The following is an 18,989-nucleotide window of genomic DNA, read 5'->3' as shown; positions in this document are numbered from 1 at the left end:
CTGCTTGGATGATTTGCCTGCCGCTGCCGCTCCTCGGCAGTGGCCCAAGGGCTCACAAACCTAGTTCCTGCTTTGAGAACGTGACAGAAACAATTCTAGACCTAGTCCTTAGTGGAACACATGATCTGGTGCTGGAGATAATGGTGCTGGGGCCGTTTGACAACAGTGATCATGACATGATCAGATTTGATATAAGCTCTGGAGTAAGCACACACAGGAAATCCAATGTATTAGCATTTAAGTTTCAAAAAGGAGACAATGATAAAATGAGAGGAACAGTTTAAAAAAAAAAAACTTAGAGGAGCAGCTGCAAAGGTAAAAAATTTACATCAGGCATGAATGCTGTTCAAAAATACCATCCTGGAAGCCCAGGTCAGATATACTGATGTATTTAAAAAGGAGGAAGGAAGGAAGGCCAAATGACAGCTGGCATGGTTAAAAAGTGAGTTGAAGGAAGCTATTAGACCTAAAAGAAAATCCTTCAGAAAATGAAAGAAGGATCCGACTGAAAATAATAACTACTATGTGGTCCGGGCATCTCTTCCCTTTCTCCCTACCACAGTCCCTCCCTTCCCCTCACTTTGTGGTCTTTAAAATTTTTAATTCCCTTCTTAGAGGGACCCCGGCAGGGCAGTCATCCTCACAAGCTGCCTCCAGCTGTCCCAAAGCTTTCCCTCTCTGCTGCAATCCACTCAGGCGGAAACGGGGGGGGGGGGGGGGGGGGCGTCAGAAGAGGGCGGATCGTTGCACAGAGGGAAAGGTTAGGGGCAGCCGTAGGCAGCTTGTGAGAATGGATGCCATGTCGGGGCCCCACTGAGAAGGGAAATACATTTTTTTTAAAGAAGATTGGGATGGGAGGAGGAGGAGATGGACTGTGGTGGGGAGAAGGGAAAGAGATGCCTGGATTGTGGGGGCCCTCTTGAGCAGTAGGGCTCTGGGCAGCTGCCCTGTTTGCCCCCCTCCCCTCCAACACTGACCCTGCTCCCATACAAAGTTACACCTACTCCAAGGTAGCTGTAACTTTTCTGCCTAGGTTTGAACTGATACATGAATACTTTATAACAAACATATGTATCCTGCAACTCCGCCCATCATCTGCTCCTGAGAATGTACATGTAAATACTGTATAAAAATATGCACTATGCATTAGCAGCATGTATATTTATGTGCATATACCCCTAGGCACTTTTATAGATGCCTATTTCTGTATATTAAGCTTACTCTGCTTTACAAATAGGCTTACAGAATTGCTCCCTGTAAATTGCTTGCTTGCTACTGATGAGGAGCAAGGGTCTTGTATGGGTGAGCTAGGAAATGGCATGATGAATACTTCACAGTTTATTTTATGTTTTTCTTCAGGTTCTTAGGGAGTGATAACCATGATACATTCTTCACTAACACCCAACGCCATCAAATAGTGAGTATCTAAGGTATTGGTGCATCATTGTATATAAACTTGCTACCACATAGGGCTTAATTTATAATAGGGTGCCTATGTGGAATGCTAAAAAAGTTGCTTATTTTATAAAAGCAATACAGGCACTTACATGCCCTTAGCAACTTGGCTGTCACAGTTTTCCCTAGTAGTATGTAAATGCTTGCATGCAAATGTACAGCTGCTCTGTCCCCCAGAATCCCCTATGCTCAGTCCACATAAATTTGGGCATGCCCTTTCCATTTGCCTACTTTTATGTGTTTATACCCACTTGCCTAGGGTCGCCATATTTGCGGAGACAAAAAAAGAGGACACAAAAAATAAAATGCCGCAGTCCCCATCCAGCCTCTGGCCTTGCCCCTAGCTCCACCCCTGCCCCCGCTGCACAGTAACCTTGATCCCTCAAGAATGCCAGATTCTATAAGCAGTAAAAATACTGGTAAAAGTAACAGAAATGCTTTTCTTCTGTAGGCTAAATACAAAATTAGAAAATATGTACATTTCCAAAAAAGCAAACATCCATGAGCAGTATGTCACCCTCTTCTCTCCATCCCCTTCTATCCATGTACTGCATTTCCCCCATTTCCCTTCCCTTCCCTCCCCTCCATGTACAGCATGTCCCCCTCTCCTCTCCCTTCCCTCCCATCCATGTGCAGCTTGCCCTCTTCTCTCCGTCTCATCCATAAGTAGCTTGTCCCCTCCCTTCCTCTCCCAGGCCTACTTTGCAGCCTTGGTGATCTAGTGGCCTCTTCCCACTCCCCTATACTCTACCTCCTATGCCCCCCTTCTCTCTCTCTTACCTCTGCTTCCCCCAGTCCAGGTCCAGGGTCTCACCCCATCTCATCCTTCTCTCCATTGCTAAAGGTCTCCATCTTCCATCTACTTTCCTCTCCTCCAGCTCCAGCATCTATTCCCTTTCCCACTCCATACAGGTCCTGCATCTCACTAACAGACCTCCACCCACACACCGGCCAGTCCTCTCTCTAATTCCCCCTCCCCCACCACCCTGCACAGGTTTGGTGTCTCTCTAACCCCTCCCCCATTTAAGTTCAGCGTCTCTCTAAATGCGCCTCCTTCCCCATGGTCTTCAAACATGTGCTGGGTCCCTGGCAGAGGCAGTGATGGAAACGGCTGCTTCTGTCAGGCCCCATCAGGGCCTCTGTTGTGTCTACTTCTCTGATGTAACTTCTTGTGAGTGTGACATGGCAAAGGAAAGGCCCTGGTAGGGCCAACATTGCTTCTGCCAGTGACCTGCCATGCATTTCAAGGACTTTGGGATTGGGGTGACAGTGGACCCATATGGGGGGGACAGAGAAAGGGAAGGATAGTAGACTTTTGGGGAGGGGAGGGTTCAACCACAGGAGGCCCTACCAATGATGGGCATTTTGCCAGGCTCTCTCAATCGTAACTATGCCTCTGCTCTGTGTACATACCCTTAGCCTGATATCTCCAGAAATGTAATTAGTATTTCCAAATTCTAACAGTACAAGAGATTTGTAGCCCTGAATAGGATGCCATTAAAGCAGCCTACAAGCATGGACAGGTTTTTTAAAAAAGTCTATTCACAAACACGAAGAGATATGGGATGTGGGGAGCTCAACATGTCCTAACAATACTGCGAAGGCACCATTTTCATTATGGTTTTATGAGAGCTCAAGGAGTAAAGATGCTGTTGATATCAACAGTGGATGAAATGAGACAGTGATTGGATAGAAATCAAAGTTTCTGTTTGATATCCTTGGATATTTTCTCTGTATTTGATTCAATTGATGTCACTGTGTTGTTTAGGTTGAGGCAGCTGGAAGTGGGTGATAAAATATGTGAGTGGTTTGCCTCCTATTTGTGTGACCATGTTATACGGGTTCAGAGTGGGGTGGAAGCTCTCGGAATCTATTTAGGTTCTGAGAGGGATCCCATAGGGTTCAGCTTTATCTGCCCTTTTATTTAATATCTATATATCCCCCTTGTGTTGAGAGTTTGAGCAGTTGGGGGTTGAGTACCACCTATATGCAGATGATGTTCAGTTTTTTTCCTGATAGTATCTTGGGAGTGGAGGAGTGGCCTAGTGGTTAGGGTGGTGGACTCTGGTCCTGGGGAACTGAGGAACTAAGTTCAATTCCCACTTCAGGCACAGCTCCTTGTGACTCTGGGCAAGTCACTTAACCCTCCATTGCCCCAGGTACAAATAAGTACCTGTATATGTAAGCCGCATTGAGCCTGCCATGAGTGGGAAAGCGCGGGGTACAAATGTAACTAAAATAAATAAAATATCAACTTATATAAGGGTAATGTGAGTGGATGGCTGTGAATAAGCTTGATCTGAATGTGCAGAAAACTGAAATCATGATTGTGGGAAGAGTGGTGGATGAGAGATGGCCGCAGATGGTACGGGTGGGTGAGTCAGATGTTCCTGTTAGAACGGAGATGAGGTTGTTGGATGCCCAGCTTACAATGCAGTCGCAGATTGGAAATGTGGTACAAGAGTCCTTTCATATGTTGTGTTTGTTATAGCGATTAAATCTGATGTTGGCTTTTATCTGACTTCCGATGTGTTGTACAGAGTATGGTTTTGTCGAAGGTGGATTACTGTAATTCCCTTTATTTCGAGGTGTCCAGTGTTAGGGTTAAGGCATTACAGATTGTGGGTGTTTCGAAGTAGGACCATATTACCCCCATGTTAAAACAGCTACACTGGTTGCCTGTGAGATTTAGAATTCAGTTTAAAATCCTGTCCCTTATCCATCAGTGTGTCTATGGAAGTGTCCCATGGTATTTACATTATGTTGTGAAGTTTTTTGCATCTGGGGTTTAAGATCTGATTCCACAAAGGTACTGAGTGTGTGTTTTCAAGAGTTTCTCTTACTTTTAGTTTAAAGGAAGCTTGTCCATGTTATACTTGTATGGTGATCAAAAGAACCTTTTTGTAGAAATGATTGGGGTGAAGTTGATATTTCTTTCACTTACTATGTTTGTGGAGGCACGATTGCAAATTTAATTATGACAGTTAACAGAGACTTCTGCTCAGAATGTCTTTACTTGAAATCCCTCTTCCTCCCCAATCTCTGCTCTTTTTATACACTGTTTTGGAGGTAGAGTTCTGATTTCTTATAGTTTCATCATTTAATTAGATTAATTGGCTCTTTATGAAGATCAGATGTCTTTCTGCCTTAGCTCAAAAAAACCTTCTGCTTCTTGTTGTGCATCTTTTTTGTTTGTCTTAATTTGATTTCAAGCTCCTAGGACTAGGGACTATTCTTTATGTGTTTCTCTACACTTGTTGAGAGTTCCTAAGTAAGAAAAGCTTGAAAAAAAAGTATATTTCCTCATGAATGAGGGAGCTTAGGGGCTATTTTTCCTAAGCTGTGTTATTTTCTAACACATGTCCAACAAAGCTTAAAATGGCACACCAAAGGACGCACTCTTGGGAGAGTGGTAAGATGGCGATCTGAAGTTCATATGCCCAACGGCCCAGCTGCCCTCTGAAGTTTTGTATTCTTTACGTAAATTTCCTCTCTGCAATTGCAGTTACCTTAACTGAGAGGAAGGGGACAACCGGCGGTCAGCCGCCGATGGCCAGCGTTTTGTCCCCTGAGCAGCAAGTGTGGGACTGCTGCGCGACGAACTGCCCACAGATGAAAGGGTTGGCGAGTCCTTTGATTAGTGCTGGTGAAGGAGCGTCGACACTCTTGGACCTGGAAAAAACAACTCCATCGCTCCCAAATTATTCAACCACCATGTCCAAAGGAGTGGAGGAGTGAGGTAGAGGCATATGCTAAAATGGAGGACGTTTACAGCAGAACCCGAATCGGCGGAACCACTGCTAAACACCTAAGAGAAATCAACTTGGAGTTTTTGACTCCCGTGGAGGTTACATTGAATACCATCTGGAAGGTGCTTCGGGACCTAACGGTTGGCAGTAAATAATTTTGTTTCAGATATAATTTTATTAGAGAGTTACATGGACAATTTAACTGAACCCTTTGAGAGTGAAAAATTGATATAACAAATGATTCTACACGAGCAAGAAGTGGTTATGATTTTGAAAATGATAATAGTAACATAGTAACATAGTAGATGACGGCAGATAAAGACCTGCATGGTCCATCCAGTCTGCCCATGACAAACTCATATGTGTATACCTTACCTTGAATTTGTACCTGTCCTTTTCAGGGCACAGACCATATAAGTCTGCCCAGCAGTATTTCTCGCCTCCCAACCACCAGTCCCGCCTCCCATCACCGGCTCTGGTACAGACCGTATAAGTCTGCCCTCCCCTATCCTCGCCTCCCAACCACCACCCCCTCTTCCCCCCAACTGCTCCGCCACCCAATTTCAGCTAAGCTTCTGAGGATCCATTCCTTCTGCACAGGATCCATTCCTTCTGAATAATAAAATGAATATTATTATAGATGATTAATATCGAGATTATTGTTTTTCCCAGAGTTCCAGGTATGACTCCTAAAGTTTTCCTCAGAAATATTTCCTCAATTATTACTTTAAAAGGAGTGAAGCCTGTGAAAACTGGGATTACTTTAATCAGTGGGATTTGAATTAGAGACTTAAGTATATGTATTGTTAAATAACTTCTGGTTTTTAAAAGAGAGAGAATGTAATCAGATGTATTATTTCTAACTAATATTGGACAACAAGTACATTTTCAATGAAATGATTTGACTATATACCGTATTGGCCTTGAAGAAGCCAACCAGATGATCAATGTGGAATAATGAATTAGACGAGTAATATCTGGGGATAATCAGGTTAATACCACTTTTTTTTTCTGTTTACTGTTTAATTGATCTCCTTGTCTTGTTTCACTCTCCCTATTTAGTGGTCTAAGGAAGAGAATAGAATTACCTGATTGAAATAATTCTTATATATTACTTTCTCTGTATTTCCAGCAAGTTGTTTTATCGCTTGTAATAATTTAAATGGTTATAAATAACATTTTTTTTTTTTAAAAAGGACGCACTCAGGCATCCTGCTGTAAATGCCAAATGTGCGCACACTATAAAATACTTCTTATTTTGTTTTTGAGTGGGTGTGTCTGAGAGGTGGAAAGTAGGTTTTCCTGTGCTAATTAGTAAGTGCATCTACATTGCTGCATGCTAACTGTTAGCACAGGGATAGAACCAGAAAACTGAAGAACAGCAACCCATGTAGCCGTGAAAACAAAACAGTCACTACAAGGGTGACAGAAAAAAGGAGAGGGACCAGCAGATGATGTAAAAACTTGCACTTTATTGAACATCCAGGACTCGACACGAGCCGTGTTTCGGCCCACAAAGGGTCTTCCTCAGGAGCCACTTGAATTGGATGTGTATAGTTGAAGCTATAAAGGTGCTGGTATATTCAATGTTTGAATCAAGGATTAACCCTTAAAAACTGTCTAAGAAAGCACCTCCGAACTTGCTTGGACTCGTGTCGGGTCCTGGATGTTCAATAAAGTGCAAATTTTTACATTATCTGCTGGTCTCCCTCCTTTTTTCCGTTGTTCTTGTTGTGACTGTTTTGTTAGCACAGGGATAGCGCATAAGCCCTTATCACCTACCAAATGGGTGGCAGAAAGTGAACACACGCTAATATTTTAAAATGGTCGCATGCTATTGGCAACATTAGCACATGGCCATGTAATTCAAAAAATAGAAAAAGGCTATTTTTACGGCTTCAGTAAAAATGGCCTTAGCGCATAGGGAAAAAATCCACATAAGAGCTCACTAAGGCCACTTTTTGCCACATCTTAGTAAAAAGACCTATTTTTTATGTAGCTCATTGTGGAGCGGAGGAGTGGCCTAGTGGTTAGAGCACCGATCTTGCAATCCAGAGGTGGCCGGTTGAAATCCTGCTGCTGCTCCTTGTGATCTTGGGCAAGTCACTTAACCCTCCCTTGCCTCAGATACAAACTTAGATTGTGAGCCCTCCTGGGACGGAGAAATATCCAGTGTACCTGAATGTAACTCACCTTGAGCTACTACTGAAAAAGGTGTGAGCAAAATCTAAATAAATAAATAAATTATGAGGGCATTATTCAAAGCATTTAGTCTCTTAGCTTTGAGAGTTAGGCTCCTGAATTAGCCTCTTGAAAGTGTTCTAGAGCTGACTTCCTAAATATATGCTCCTAGTTTCACTTGGTTCCTAAATTTAGGATCCAAAAAACTAGGTGGATATAAAACATGGGAATAATGTTAGGAGCTTAACCCTAATATTTAGCACTAGGATTCTAAATTTGGTGACCAAGCCAAAAACTGAGGACTGAGCTAAGGTAGAGTGGGGCAAGTTAAAATCCGTAGGGTGCATGGTGCAACACCTATGTTTGCAGTAAAGGGATAGTAGGGGCACTTTTGAACATAACAGCCCCAGATAAAAACTTAGACTATAAGCCCTCCAGGGACAGGAAGATACCAACAACCTACTGTACCTGAATGTATGTCACTTGAGTTAATACTGAGAAAGATGTAATCTAAATCCAAAAACCAGTACAAGGCGTATTGGGGCCCTTTTACTAAAGGGTTGGCGTGCAGCAACAGGCTTGCTGCATGCCAATCCAGAACTATCGCTGGGATACCGCAGGAGCCCAGTGGTAATTCCCACCCCCAGTGTGTGCCATATTTTTGTAGTGCTGGTGCTTACCCAGCGGTAACTGGGTTAGTATGGGAGCCCTTACCACCAACCTCGATGGGTAGTGGCAGAGCCACCAAGAGACTGAACCAGGCCCTCTGGATCGTGGCCGCCCCCCCCCCCCCATCGTGGCTGCTGCCCTCCCCAGATCAGTGCCGCAATTGAAATACCTTGTTGTCTGGTGGGGATCCTGAGGCCCTGCCAGAAGAAGATGTCTTCCTGCAGCGCTGCTCTTCTGTTGATTGCCTGTCCCTGTGCTGCGTTTTCTCTCAGGGCATGCTTGGTTTCAAAACTGCGCGCCTGACAGGAAAAACAACCACTCAGCTGGGCAGAAGAGCACCGTTGGAGGTGCTACTCCGGGTCCTCCCCAGCTCCATGGGGGGGCCTGGCCACGGCGCCGGAGTTTTCTCTCTCCTGCTCCTGTCGGGACGTGATCACTCCAGGTCCCATCAGGAGCAGGAGAGAGAGCGACTCGGCACCGGGCCCCCCTTGGAGGCCCAGGCCTAGGGAATTTTGCCCCCCCCCCCCTCAGTGGCCCTGGGTGGTGGTAAGTGCTTCCCCACCGAATTAGCCGTGCGGTAAGTGGTTCACTTACCACATGGTCATTTCTTCTTGAGAAAAAAAACGCCTTGTACCCGCTGCGGTAAAAGGGGGCTTCAATGCATGTCAAAAACCACATGCTGATGCTAGCTCTGGCCCCCTTTTACCACAGCTTAGTAAAAGGACCCTATTGTGAAGTAATACAAAACACTACAAATGTCACTCAGGACCTATACATTAATTCTACCATACCATAATAGCACTAACTTCTATGAGTCACACAGCAAGGGCCTACCAAGAAAAAGCAGCACCACAAACATTGCAGTGGACACTAGAATATGAGTACAATAAAATCTAAAGAAGCCTGATTACTACAGATCAGTCCTCCACCAACAATCAGTATTGGTTTCTATCACACACATAGACTCTTGCCATGTATAAATAATCACAAACTCAAAATAGAAATATGTACACAAAAATTAAACTCTTGTGCTATGTCGTCTGATGAGCATTATGGATGATCAGACTGGCAAGGATAAACGTGCTGTTGAACTGGCTCGTAATCTATCACTGTTGTATTCCCTATATATGCAGAAAGAAGCTTGGAATCATGTTACACAGGCAACCATTGTGAACTGCTACAAGCAGGCAAGCTTTGTTAAGGATGTGGAGAGGGACGAAACAGATGCAGCTGTTGCAAACGCGTCAGATGAACAGGCTATTGACATCCCAGTCTGTGTTACTGAAGAGGAGTTTCATCACAACGTAGCTGTTGATTACGATCTACAAACAGCTGACAAACGCACTGATGCCGAGAGGCAACTGTTGATGGAAAGGAATGGAAAACAAAAATGAGGATTTATAATGCCTTTTGTATTGCTCCATGGTACGACTGTCAGGCTTCTCACGGAAACACTGGGTTGTGAGCCCTTGGGCCACTGCCGAGGAGCCACAGCGGCAGGCAAAACCCCCCAACCAGCACTGGGCAAGCCGGAACACACGGACTGGAACACACTGGACTGGAACTAGGCTTCACCTACACTTGCTGCCGTTCCCCAGGGGTTGAGCCCCTAAGTGCAGGCAGCCGGTAGGACTTACTGGACGGAGTGGATCAAGACAAACTTGACTCGACAGGGTACAGGATACAGGGACTCAAACAGGCAGGAAACAAACACAAGCTTGGCTAGAACAGGGTTAAGGTACAGGGTCTCAAACAGGAATACAAACACAAGCTTGGCTAAAACATGGTTCAAGGTACAGGGTCTCAAACAGGCAGGAATACAGACTAGGGATACTATCTAAGAAACAAGGCAAGACCAGGCAGAAGTGCTAACTGCACAAACACCAACCTGGACCTTTGGCGATGCAAAGGCAGAAGCTTCCAGATGGCTAATAAAGGCCACATACAAAGGAGTTCACAAGGTAAGGGTGCTGTTAAGTTCCAAAACTCCCAAGACAATCTGGGAGGCTGGAAGATCCGGACTGGACTAGCCTGACTTCTGGAACCTGGGAAACAGCACACAGATGATCCAATGCAGCCACCAGGTCTGGCCACCAGGTGGCGAAATGACTGAGAGCCTGAAACATGGGCACGATCGTGACAGCGACTGCATCTCAAATATTGTGTTCAATTCTTGTCACCGCATCTCAAAAAAAGATACAGTGGAATTAGAAAAGTTACAGAGAAGGGCGACGAAAATGATAAAGGGGATGGGACGACTTCCCTATGAGGAAAGGCTAAAGCGGCTAGGGCTCTTCAGCTTGGAGAAAAGGCGGCTGAGGGGAGATATGATAGAGGTCTATAAAATAATGAGTGGAGTTGAATGGGTAGATGTGAAGCATCTGTTCACGCTTTCCAAAAATACTAGGACTAGGGGCATGTGATGAAGCTACAATGTAGTAAATTTAAAACGAATTGGAGAAAATGTTTCTTCACTCAATGTGTAATTAAACTCTGGAATTCGTTGCCAGAGAATGTGGTAAAGATGGTTAGCTTAGCGGAGTTTTAAAAAGGTTTGGACGGCTTCCTAAAGGAAAAGTCCATAGACTGTTATTAAATGGACTTGGGGAAAATCCACTATTTTGGGGATAAGCATTATAAAATGTTTTGTAGATTTTTGGGATCTTGCCAGGTATTTGTGACCTGGCTTGACCACTGTTGGAAACAGGATGCTGGGCTTGATGGACCTTTGGTCTTTCCCAGTATGGCAATACTTATGTACTTATGATGAAATGGGCAGCGAGGCACATGCTGACAAAATTCAACAACCTCCTGTCACTTTTGCAAGAGCGCTGGAGAGTCTCAACTCTGTGCGGGCCTATCTGGAGGCCACTGGATGTCAGTGCTATGACAGTTTTTACCGTCTGGCAGACGTAGTCTATGGAACTCACAGACACAAGAGTGTACAGAGGACTATGATTGATTACTTCAAGTAAGCCTAACATCAGTTAACGGAGACTGTATACTGTACATATAATAAACAGTACTGTACATATGTTTATCAGATGTCAAGCTTCTTTGGGTCACAACGGTTAAGTGCACACTACGGTTAACTGCATGCATTTCTTTGGTCTCAGACCCTTGTACTTAAGCGGATTGCACTGTGTGTGTATGTGTGTATATATATATGACCAAGATCACACACACACACACACACACACACACACACACACACACACACACACACACACACACACACACACACACACACACACACACACACACCTTTCCACATCAGTCCCTATATATTTTTGTATAGGCCACCCAGAGTTCTTACAACTAGGGTGGGTAATATATAAATTAATAAATAATTTTTAACTGCAAACTGAATTATATAAATAATTTCTGGTGCTGTTGTATTGGCTAGGACGCAGTCATGTGATCTTGGCCATAGAAGAAAGGACACAAATGTTTTTCTTCCCTTCATGTTTTGTCCCAACTGTGTTTACCTCTATACCCATGTGTCTGCTTCTCCTCTCTCCTCTGCAGCTGTATGAGATTCTGGCCCGCACCCCCTATGGACAGCAGAAACGAGGAGAAGTTGGGGTAGACAGACTGTTGAATGAAGAAATCTTCACAGCTGCATTCCCACTGCATGATGTACGGTAGTCACTTACAGAGTTGTATAACATTTGCTAGTCATGGAGCCAGTATTTGACTCCTATTAGGCTAAAGCCCAGGCCTCGGAGACATGAGGGAAGATGGACAACCCAGCAGCCTCCCCAGTGTAAGGTGCAATTTGGGCTATGGCAATATATATAGTTTGCCCGTCCCAAACAGGAAGTTGTGTCAGAAGGCCAAGGGAGCGGGACAGAGGGAAGGCCTGGTGCAGGCCGCAGGCAGCTTTTCAGTGTAGCTGCCACAGCTGCAGGGCCGAAGATTTTACTGAAAATGGAAAAAGGTAAAACTGAGTGGGAAGGGGAGGGAAGAGATCCACCAGCAGTCTTGGAGTGGGGAGGTGGGGAGGAGATGTTGGACCACATGCAGCCGGGTGGGCAGGGAGGGAGTTAGGCATAATTCAAAATTTTATTGCAGCATTAACCGCAATTAATGTGCAACTCTAGTAAGTATTAAAAAGCTAAGCTTAACCTTTGGGCTGGTGACATCACAGGCTCGGGCATTTGGCACTCTTTAGCGATCACCCTGGACCAGAGTCTTCCCTGGTCCATAGGTTAAGCCGGCCCTGATTGTGAGCTCTCTAGGGACAGGGAAATACCTAATATACTTGAATGTAACTCGCCTTGAGCAAAATCAAAATAATAAATAAAACCACAAGGTAGAACATTTATATAACAGAAACATCATAAATATCTAATGAGATCAGTTTGCTTGTTATAAATGTCCACATTGCTATACAAGACCATTCTCATGTTTACAGTCTCATTGCCCCCAAAAGCTCAGATTAGTCAATAAATCCAAGTGTAGGGAAGTCAAGTGCCTTGCTTGAGGTCTCACCATGTATAGTGAATAGGGAGATAAATGTTGGGTCTCCTGGTTCTCAGTTTCTATTTTATATGTCCAGCTGTTAGGCTTTCTCAATTTTTCTTGAAAGATCTGCTTTCAAGGATTGACTGTCATTGCATGGCAAGATTAAGACAAACACAAACTAGAGCCCAAAGGTGTAGAAGAGGTGAGGAGAGGGTTTCAGAAGGCTCAAAGTGTGTCTCTTGAATATGACCTCCACTTTCTGACTCTTAATGTCTAAGAGCATCTTTGTGTATCTGCTCTCCCACATAGTGAGTTAATAAGTAGGAGTTTCCTTGCTTATGTGGATGATATAGAGGATATTTTATCTGTGTAGGTGTATTAAGAGAAATAAGTATGTAACCAAGAAATGGATACAGACAAGGGAGATAGGTGTTAAAATTGATCTTTATTCTTACCCAATGCAAGTTCCATCAATCTGGCACGCTCATCAGTCAAAGTCTCAGGTTGACCAACCGTAGTTCTGCCCTCTGGGTAGAGTCGGGGAAAAATCCAAACTCCTCCCAAATTGGCAGATCTTAAATACCCTTTTTGCTCATTAATACCGTATATTTCAGTATGCAAATCTTGTTTTTCTTACAGTTAACTGCAAGCTAGCAGAAGCCCAACTCATCCCCCTTCTACCTATTTCTCAATAACTGTCGCATCCTGAGTTGTAAACAACTTGTCTATAATGCAGAGACAAGTATCCATCTTGTAAAACAAAGACTCCATTTTCTTGACCTAAGTCCTTACTATTCCAGCCATTTATTCCTTCACCTTTGCCCTTACACTGTATTTGGATGTCACACCAGATCCTGATAAGGCTTGCCAACCGGGCCCTGCTTCAGCAGGTACTCGGTTGCAAAGCCATCATCAGATTTTCTGGCCTGGTCATTGCTTCTTAGCAGTTTAGGCTACAGAGCTCGGCCCACCACTATTCCAGTGGAGGGGTCTCTAGCTGTAACACATATTAACATTCCCCTCTTCACCCTATCTCATAGGGTGACACCAGGGTTGTCTAGCTTGATACCATCTATTCCAGAAGGTATCCTGCAAAGTTATCAAATTCGAGAGTATGAATGTAATCTGGTACGGTAAAAATTTTGGAATCCTGAGTCACAACATGGATACTATTTCTGGCTCATTCTAACCCCTCTTGGGACTAGCCCATACCTGCGGTTGAGCAACAAAATACAATCACATGGGTAATATCATTAAACCTATTAATATGCAGGTTCGATCATGCTCTTACCAATATGTATATATAGCTAAAAATCATCAAGCTAATTAATTCCTTGATTATGTTGATTATATGCTGATTATACGTTTGCATTGATTACATGGTTATATTGATTATTGATTATATTCTTGCATAATTATATTCGTTACTGCATTCCATCATTATTTCGCATTCCCATGTGCTTTATCCTATTATATAGTTGCAGGTACATCTGTAGCTTCTCTAGTATTTGCATAGCGATTGGTCCATCTCATAGGGAGATAGTCCAAAGTATTATCTCCTGTGGTGTTTGGAAGGAGATTCTCGTACAGGACATATTGTCCGGTTGTTACTTTCTTTGTTATGGCAGTTTCAATTAAGCGTTCTACTAAGCCTCTAGCACATGGGATTATGCAACATCCTACCAATATGAAAATGGCAACCACTATGATAATGGTGGTGGCTGCAGAAATGATAAATGTCTTCCATTTACCAAAAGCTTTATCCATCCAACCAGTCCAGGATGTATCAACACCTGAGTTTTCAGCCAATTCTTACTTTGGACTATCTCCCTATGAGATGGACCAAGCGCTATGCAAATACAATACAAACAACTACCCCACAATAACCACACCCTACTGCACAGTTCCTATCTCAGAAAATCTGAAAATCATTGGAGTCACCATTGACCGTAACCTCACTCTCGACACCCATGCGAAGAATACGACGAAAAAAATGTTCCAATCGATGTGGAAACTCAAAAGAATAAAACCTTTCTTCCCAAGAAACATCTTCCGCACCCTAGTACAGTCATTGGTAATAAGCCACTTGGACTACTGTAACGCTTTGTACGCAGGCTGCAAAGAACAGACCATCAAAAAACTCCAAACAGCCCAGAACACCGCAGCTAGACTCATTTTTGGAACACCTAAATACGAAAGTGCGAAACCCCTCAGAGAGAAACTGCACTGGCTCCCACTCAAGGAATGAATTGAGTTCAAGATCTGCACGACTGTACACAGAATCATTCACGCAGATGCCCCACTCTATATGTTAAACCTAGTGGACTTACCGCCCAGGAATGCCAAAAGATCGGCCCGCAAATTCCTCAACCTGAACTTCCCCAGCTGTAAAGGAATGAAATACAAATGGGCTTATGCTACTATCTTTGCGTACAAAAGCACACAGTCTTGGAACGCACTACCCATGGCCCTGAAAACCATGACCAATCTAACCAGCTTTCGCAAAGCTTTGAAAACACATCTCTTCAACAGAGCCTACAAAAGTCACCCTCAATGAAACTAATCATTCCTTAAACCACCCAAGTACACCAAAACACCTCTCACACGACCTTACCTAACACCTTTCTACCTAAATTCCTCTTTCACCTCAGCTTATGATCGACTGTTTTCTTAAATCATGTAGGTTTAAACAATTTTTATTGATGATTCAACATTATTAACAAAACCAATAACGTAACCTTGGAAAAATACAACGCATTTGGGTATACGCATCCATATCTTTTATCATCAATGATTTTATCATTTCCCCCCCCCACCCCTTACAACCAGATCCCCATAGCCAGCACTGTTTTGCCACATGAATATCCACTATAACATTTATATCTCCCGAATACGCTGCTCATACATTTTGTGCTTGCCTTATCATAATCCCCGCTCTCCCCCCCTCCCCCAATAACTACTGCGAATGCAAAGAAACTTTCATGAACTCTACACCTCATTAAGCATAAGCAATACATGCCACTAGACAGAAATAAACCAGTGTTCTGAGACCTATACATTTGAGGAGACTTTCCCCCTCTCCTTTCTGTAGATCATTGTCATCAAAACCTGGACTTTGGCCACCTCCGAGAAGTAGACAATACCCTATTGCATGAATTGCTGTGAACTGCACAGAATCAGTATCTTTATAATGCGAACATTCCACTTAACTGTCCCATCAAAACATGCCCGCCCCACACAAAAATTAAACAGCCCCTACTACCCTCTACCACACCCTACCCGAACATACCAGACTTCTCTCCCTGCCCCCTACTCTCTTACCGATCCCACCTTCCGCCCCCCCCCCCCAAGAGAAAGAAAAAAACAAAAAAACACTACCTGCTCTTCTCCTTCTTTCCTTCCTTACATACCATTTAATACTAAACTTCGTGCCCTAGCCGACAATGATTGTATATACCCCCGCCAGATTCTCATAAATCTCTCTCTTGCCTTTGGGGAGGGTCCCATCGCCCGACGCTCATGCAGCAAAAGATCATGGAGTTGATTTCTCCAATACCAAAAATCTGGAGGATCAACGCTAAGCCACCTATTCAAGATCAACTTTTTACCTAGGATACAGGCTTTACGTATAAAAAGCCGGGCATCCCTTCGTTGATAGCCAAATAATTCAAATTTGTCTAATAATATCCCTGAAGGGGACATGGGAATCCTAGCTTGCAATAGTCCCTCCAGATATTTAAAGATCTGCCTCCAATAGTTCTGCACTAGGGGACAGCCCCAGAGGTAATGAAAGAATGTCCCCTCTGTCTGTTGGCACTTAGAGCATAGGGGGTCTGGCACCCCCCCCCCCCCCATCTTGAATACTTGGGCCTTGGACATATATGCTCTATACAAAATTCTATAATGGCATTCTCTGAGAGCTGCATTGATCGATATGGCCAGGACACGGGCCACCAACTTTTTATAGTCTAGGTGGAATTGGGGTCTCTGCAAATCGTGTGCCCAGCGTGCCTCAATTGCACTCACGTCCTTTACTAATCCTTTCTCCCACAAAATCCGGTATATTCCCAAAATTGAAAGCCTGTCCCCCGGGACTGCGTTGAAGAACTCTCTGAGCTTTCTCCCATGCCCACTATTCAGCTGTTCGATGTTGAGGGTCCGCACATAATGCTCCAATTGCTGATACGCAAATTCATGTCTGATATCGATCCCTACCCCAATGCACCCAAACTCAGTAACCCTTCTCTTGTACCCAGACAGAACATGTTCCAATCGTGTAATGCCCAATGAGGCCCAACTACGAAATACTGGGTTCTCTGAGCCAGGGGAAAATAATGGGTTACCCTGCAGTGGCATGAGGTCCGTATTCACCGCTGATAATCCCCAAGTTCTAGTTAGATCCTTCCAGGCCCCCCTCAGGGGTCCCAACAACAGACTATTCTTAAATGTCCCTGGTAACGCTTGCCTTGGACCCTGTAATAAAAAATATAAATGATATGGATGAAAAAATTCCCTTTCTAACTGCCTGGGCGTATAGTCTTGCCTGTCCAACAACCAGTCCCCCAAGTGCCGCATAATACACGCTTGGTTATAGCGCTTAATATCCGGTACCCCTATACCCCCCTCCCTCCAAGATCCTAACATTAAGTCCATGGGGAGCTTAGGCTTCCTCCCCCCCCAGAGGAAAACTCGTAGGTGTTTATAGAATCGCCTCACGTCCCCCCCCTGGAGTCGCAGTGGCAACACCTGAAACGTGTAAAGCCATCTGGGGAATTCCACCATACGAAACAGTTGTATCCGCCCATGGAGCGTGAGCGGCAGCTCCGCCCATTTTCGCAACCTAACTCTCATGTTATCCAGCAAGCGAGTGAGATTTAGATGATAAAAATCTGAAGTCTGCATAGCTATCTGTACCCCCAAATACGTGATATGTTTTTGAGCCCATCTCAGCGGAAAATACTCCCCCCATTCACATCTTACTTCATCTGAAGCCGTTAGAGCTAGGGATTTGGTTACATTGATTTTAAAGCCCGCGTAATCCCCGTACTCATGAAATAATTCTAACAGCGCCGCCAGGGACTTCTTAGGATGCGTTAGATGAACTAGAATATCGTCTGCAAATGCAGAAACCTTGAACGTAGACTTGCCCCAGCTCACTCCCATCACCTCAGGGTGGGACTCTATTGCTCGTATCAAGGGATCCAATGTAAGAATGAACAGTAGCGGGGATAAAGGGCACCCCTGTCTTGTGCCCCGCCTTATCGAGAATACCTCAGATCTCTCTCCATTAACCCAGATGTAAGCCTGCGGGTTCAAATAAAGGGCTTCCACTGCATCCCTGAAAAATCCCTCAATTCCCACCTTCTGTAAGACCGCAAACATGAAGCGCCATGCAACTCTGTCAAATGCCTTCTCTGCGTCAAAACTGATCAGCAGAGAAGGCACTTTCCGCTCCCCCACTTTCTCCAAGGAGGCTATAATCGCCCTCAAATTACTGACCACTGCCCGTCCTCTCACAAAACCTACTTGCGGTGATGCTATCAAGTCTGGAAGCACCCTCGCCAGCCTATTAGCCAAAATGTTTGCATATAATTTAATGTCACTATTTAGCAAGGAGATTGGCCGATAGGCCCCCATCTCCTCTGGGTTTTTCCCCGGTTTCAGTAACACTATCACTTTAGCTATATTGAAGGTGTCCAATGCGGGCTCTGAATTGGCCAGGGAGTTAAACAACTTCAAAAGGGGGGGAGTCACCAGCTCCTGTAACATTTTATAAAAAGCCACACCATATCCATCTGGGCCTGGTGCTTTGTGTATATCACTCTGCTGTAACGCCAGCATCAACTCACCCTCCACTATAGGTGCGTTGAGGAGTTTTGCCTGGGCCAAGGAAATCAACGGGGTCTCTACATTCTCTAAAAACATCATGCTATCTGTTATCAGGTCCCTCTGTTCCCCATACAACTCCTTGTAATACCTCTGAAACCCTGCCACTATATCCTGCGGAGATTTAAACATGTTACCTGCCTGGTCCTTTACCTGTAAAATTCTACTCGGCCCTTTCTTCCCTCTAGCTAAGCGCCCTAGCAAGCTCCCTGCCTTGTTTCCATACATGTACAACTGATGCTTATAATATTGTTGCGATTTTTGAACTCGTTCATGCAGCAGTTCATTTAATTCTCTATGAGATGCCAAGTACGCTAACTTCTGCTCTTCCGTCGGATTTACCCCGAACTTTATACGCTGATTCCTCACCTCTCGTTCCAATCTTAAAATCTCTTGATCTCGTCTTTTCTTAATCCACGCCCTATAAGCAATGATTTCATCTCTGAGGACAGCCTTTGCTGTCTCCCAGTACAAACTGGCCTGTTCCACATGCATCCTGTTGTGGACCGCAAATTCTCTCCATTTCTCTCTCAGAAATGCCTGAAACTTCGTATCCCTGTAAAGCTCCAGCGGAAATTTCCA

The 18,989-nt window shown here is 44.3% G+C and overlaps 1 protein-coding gene across 6 annotated transcripts in view; it reads left to right on the top strand.

Annotated features, from left to right (window-relative positions):
* Positions 1-18,989, top strand: part of ANO7 (anoctamin 7) — a 413,838-nt gene that overhangs the window by 140,368 nt on the left and 254,481 nt on the right. For all 6 annotated transcript variants that reach the window (XM_030215797.1, XM_030215795.1, XM_030215793.1 and 3 more), the window contains 2 exons: positions 1,360-1,417; positions 11,583-11,693. In XM_030215797.1, coding sequence (XP_030071657.1) covers positions 1,360-1,417; positions 11,583-11,693 — 169 coding nt within the window. The remainder of the gene's footprint in view (positions 1-1,359; positions 1,418-11,582; positions 11,694-18,989) is intronic.

This window comes from Microcaecilia unicolor, chromosome 10 (assembly GCF_901765095.1).
Source record: "Microcaecilia unicolor chromosome 10, aMicUni1.1, whole genome shotgun sequence".
Taxonomy (NCBI): Eukaryota; Metazoa; Chordata; class Amphibia; order Gymnophiona; family Siphonopidae; genus Microcaecilia; species Microcaecilia unicolor.
This window is presented reverse-complemented; position numbering and strand designations above follow the sequence as displayed.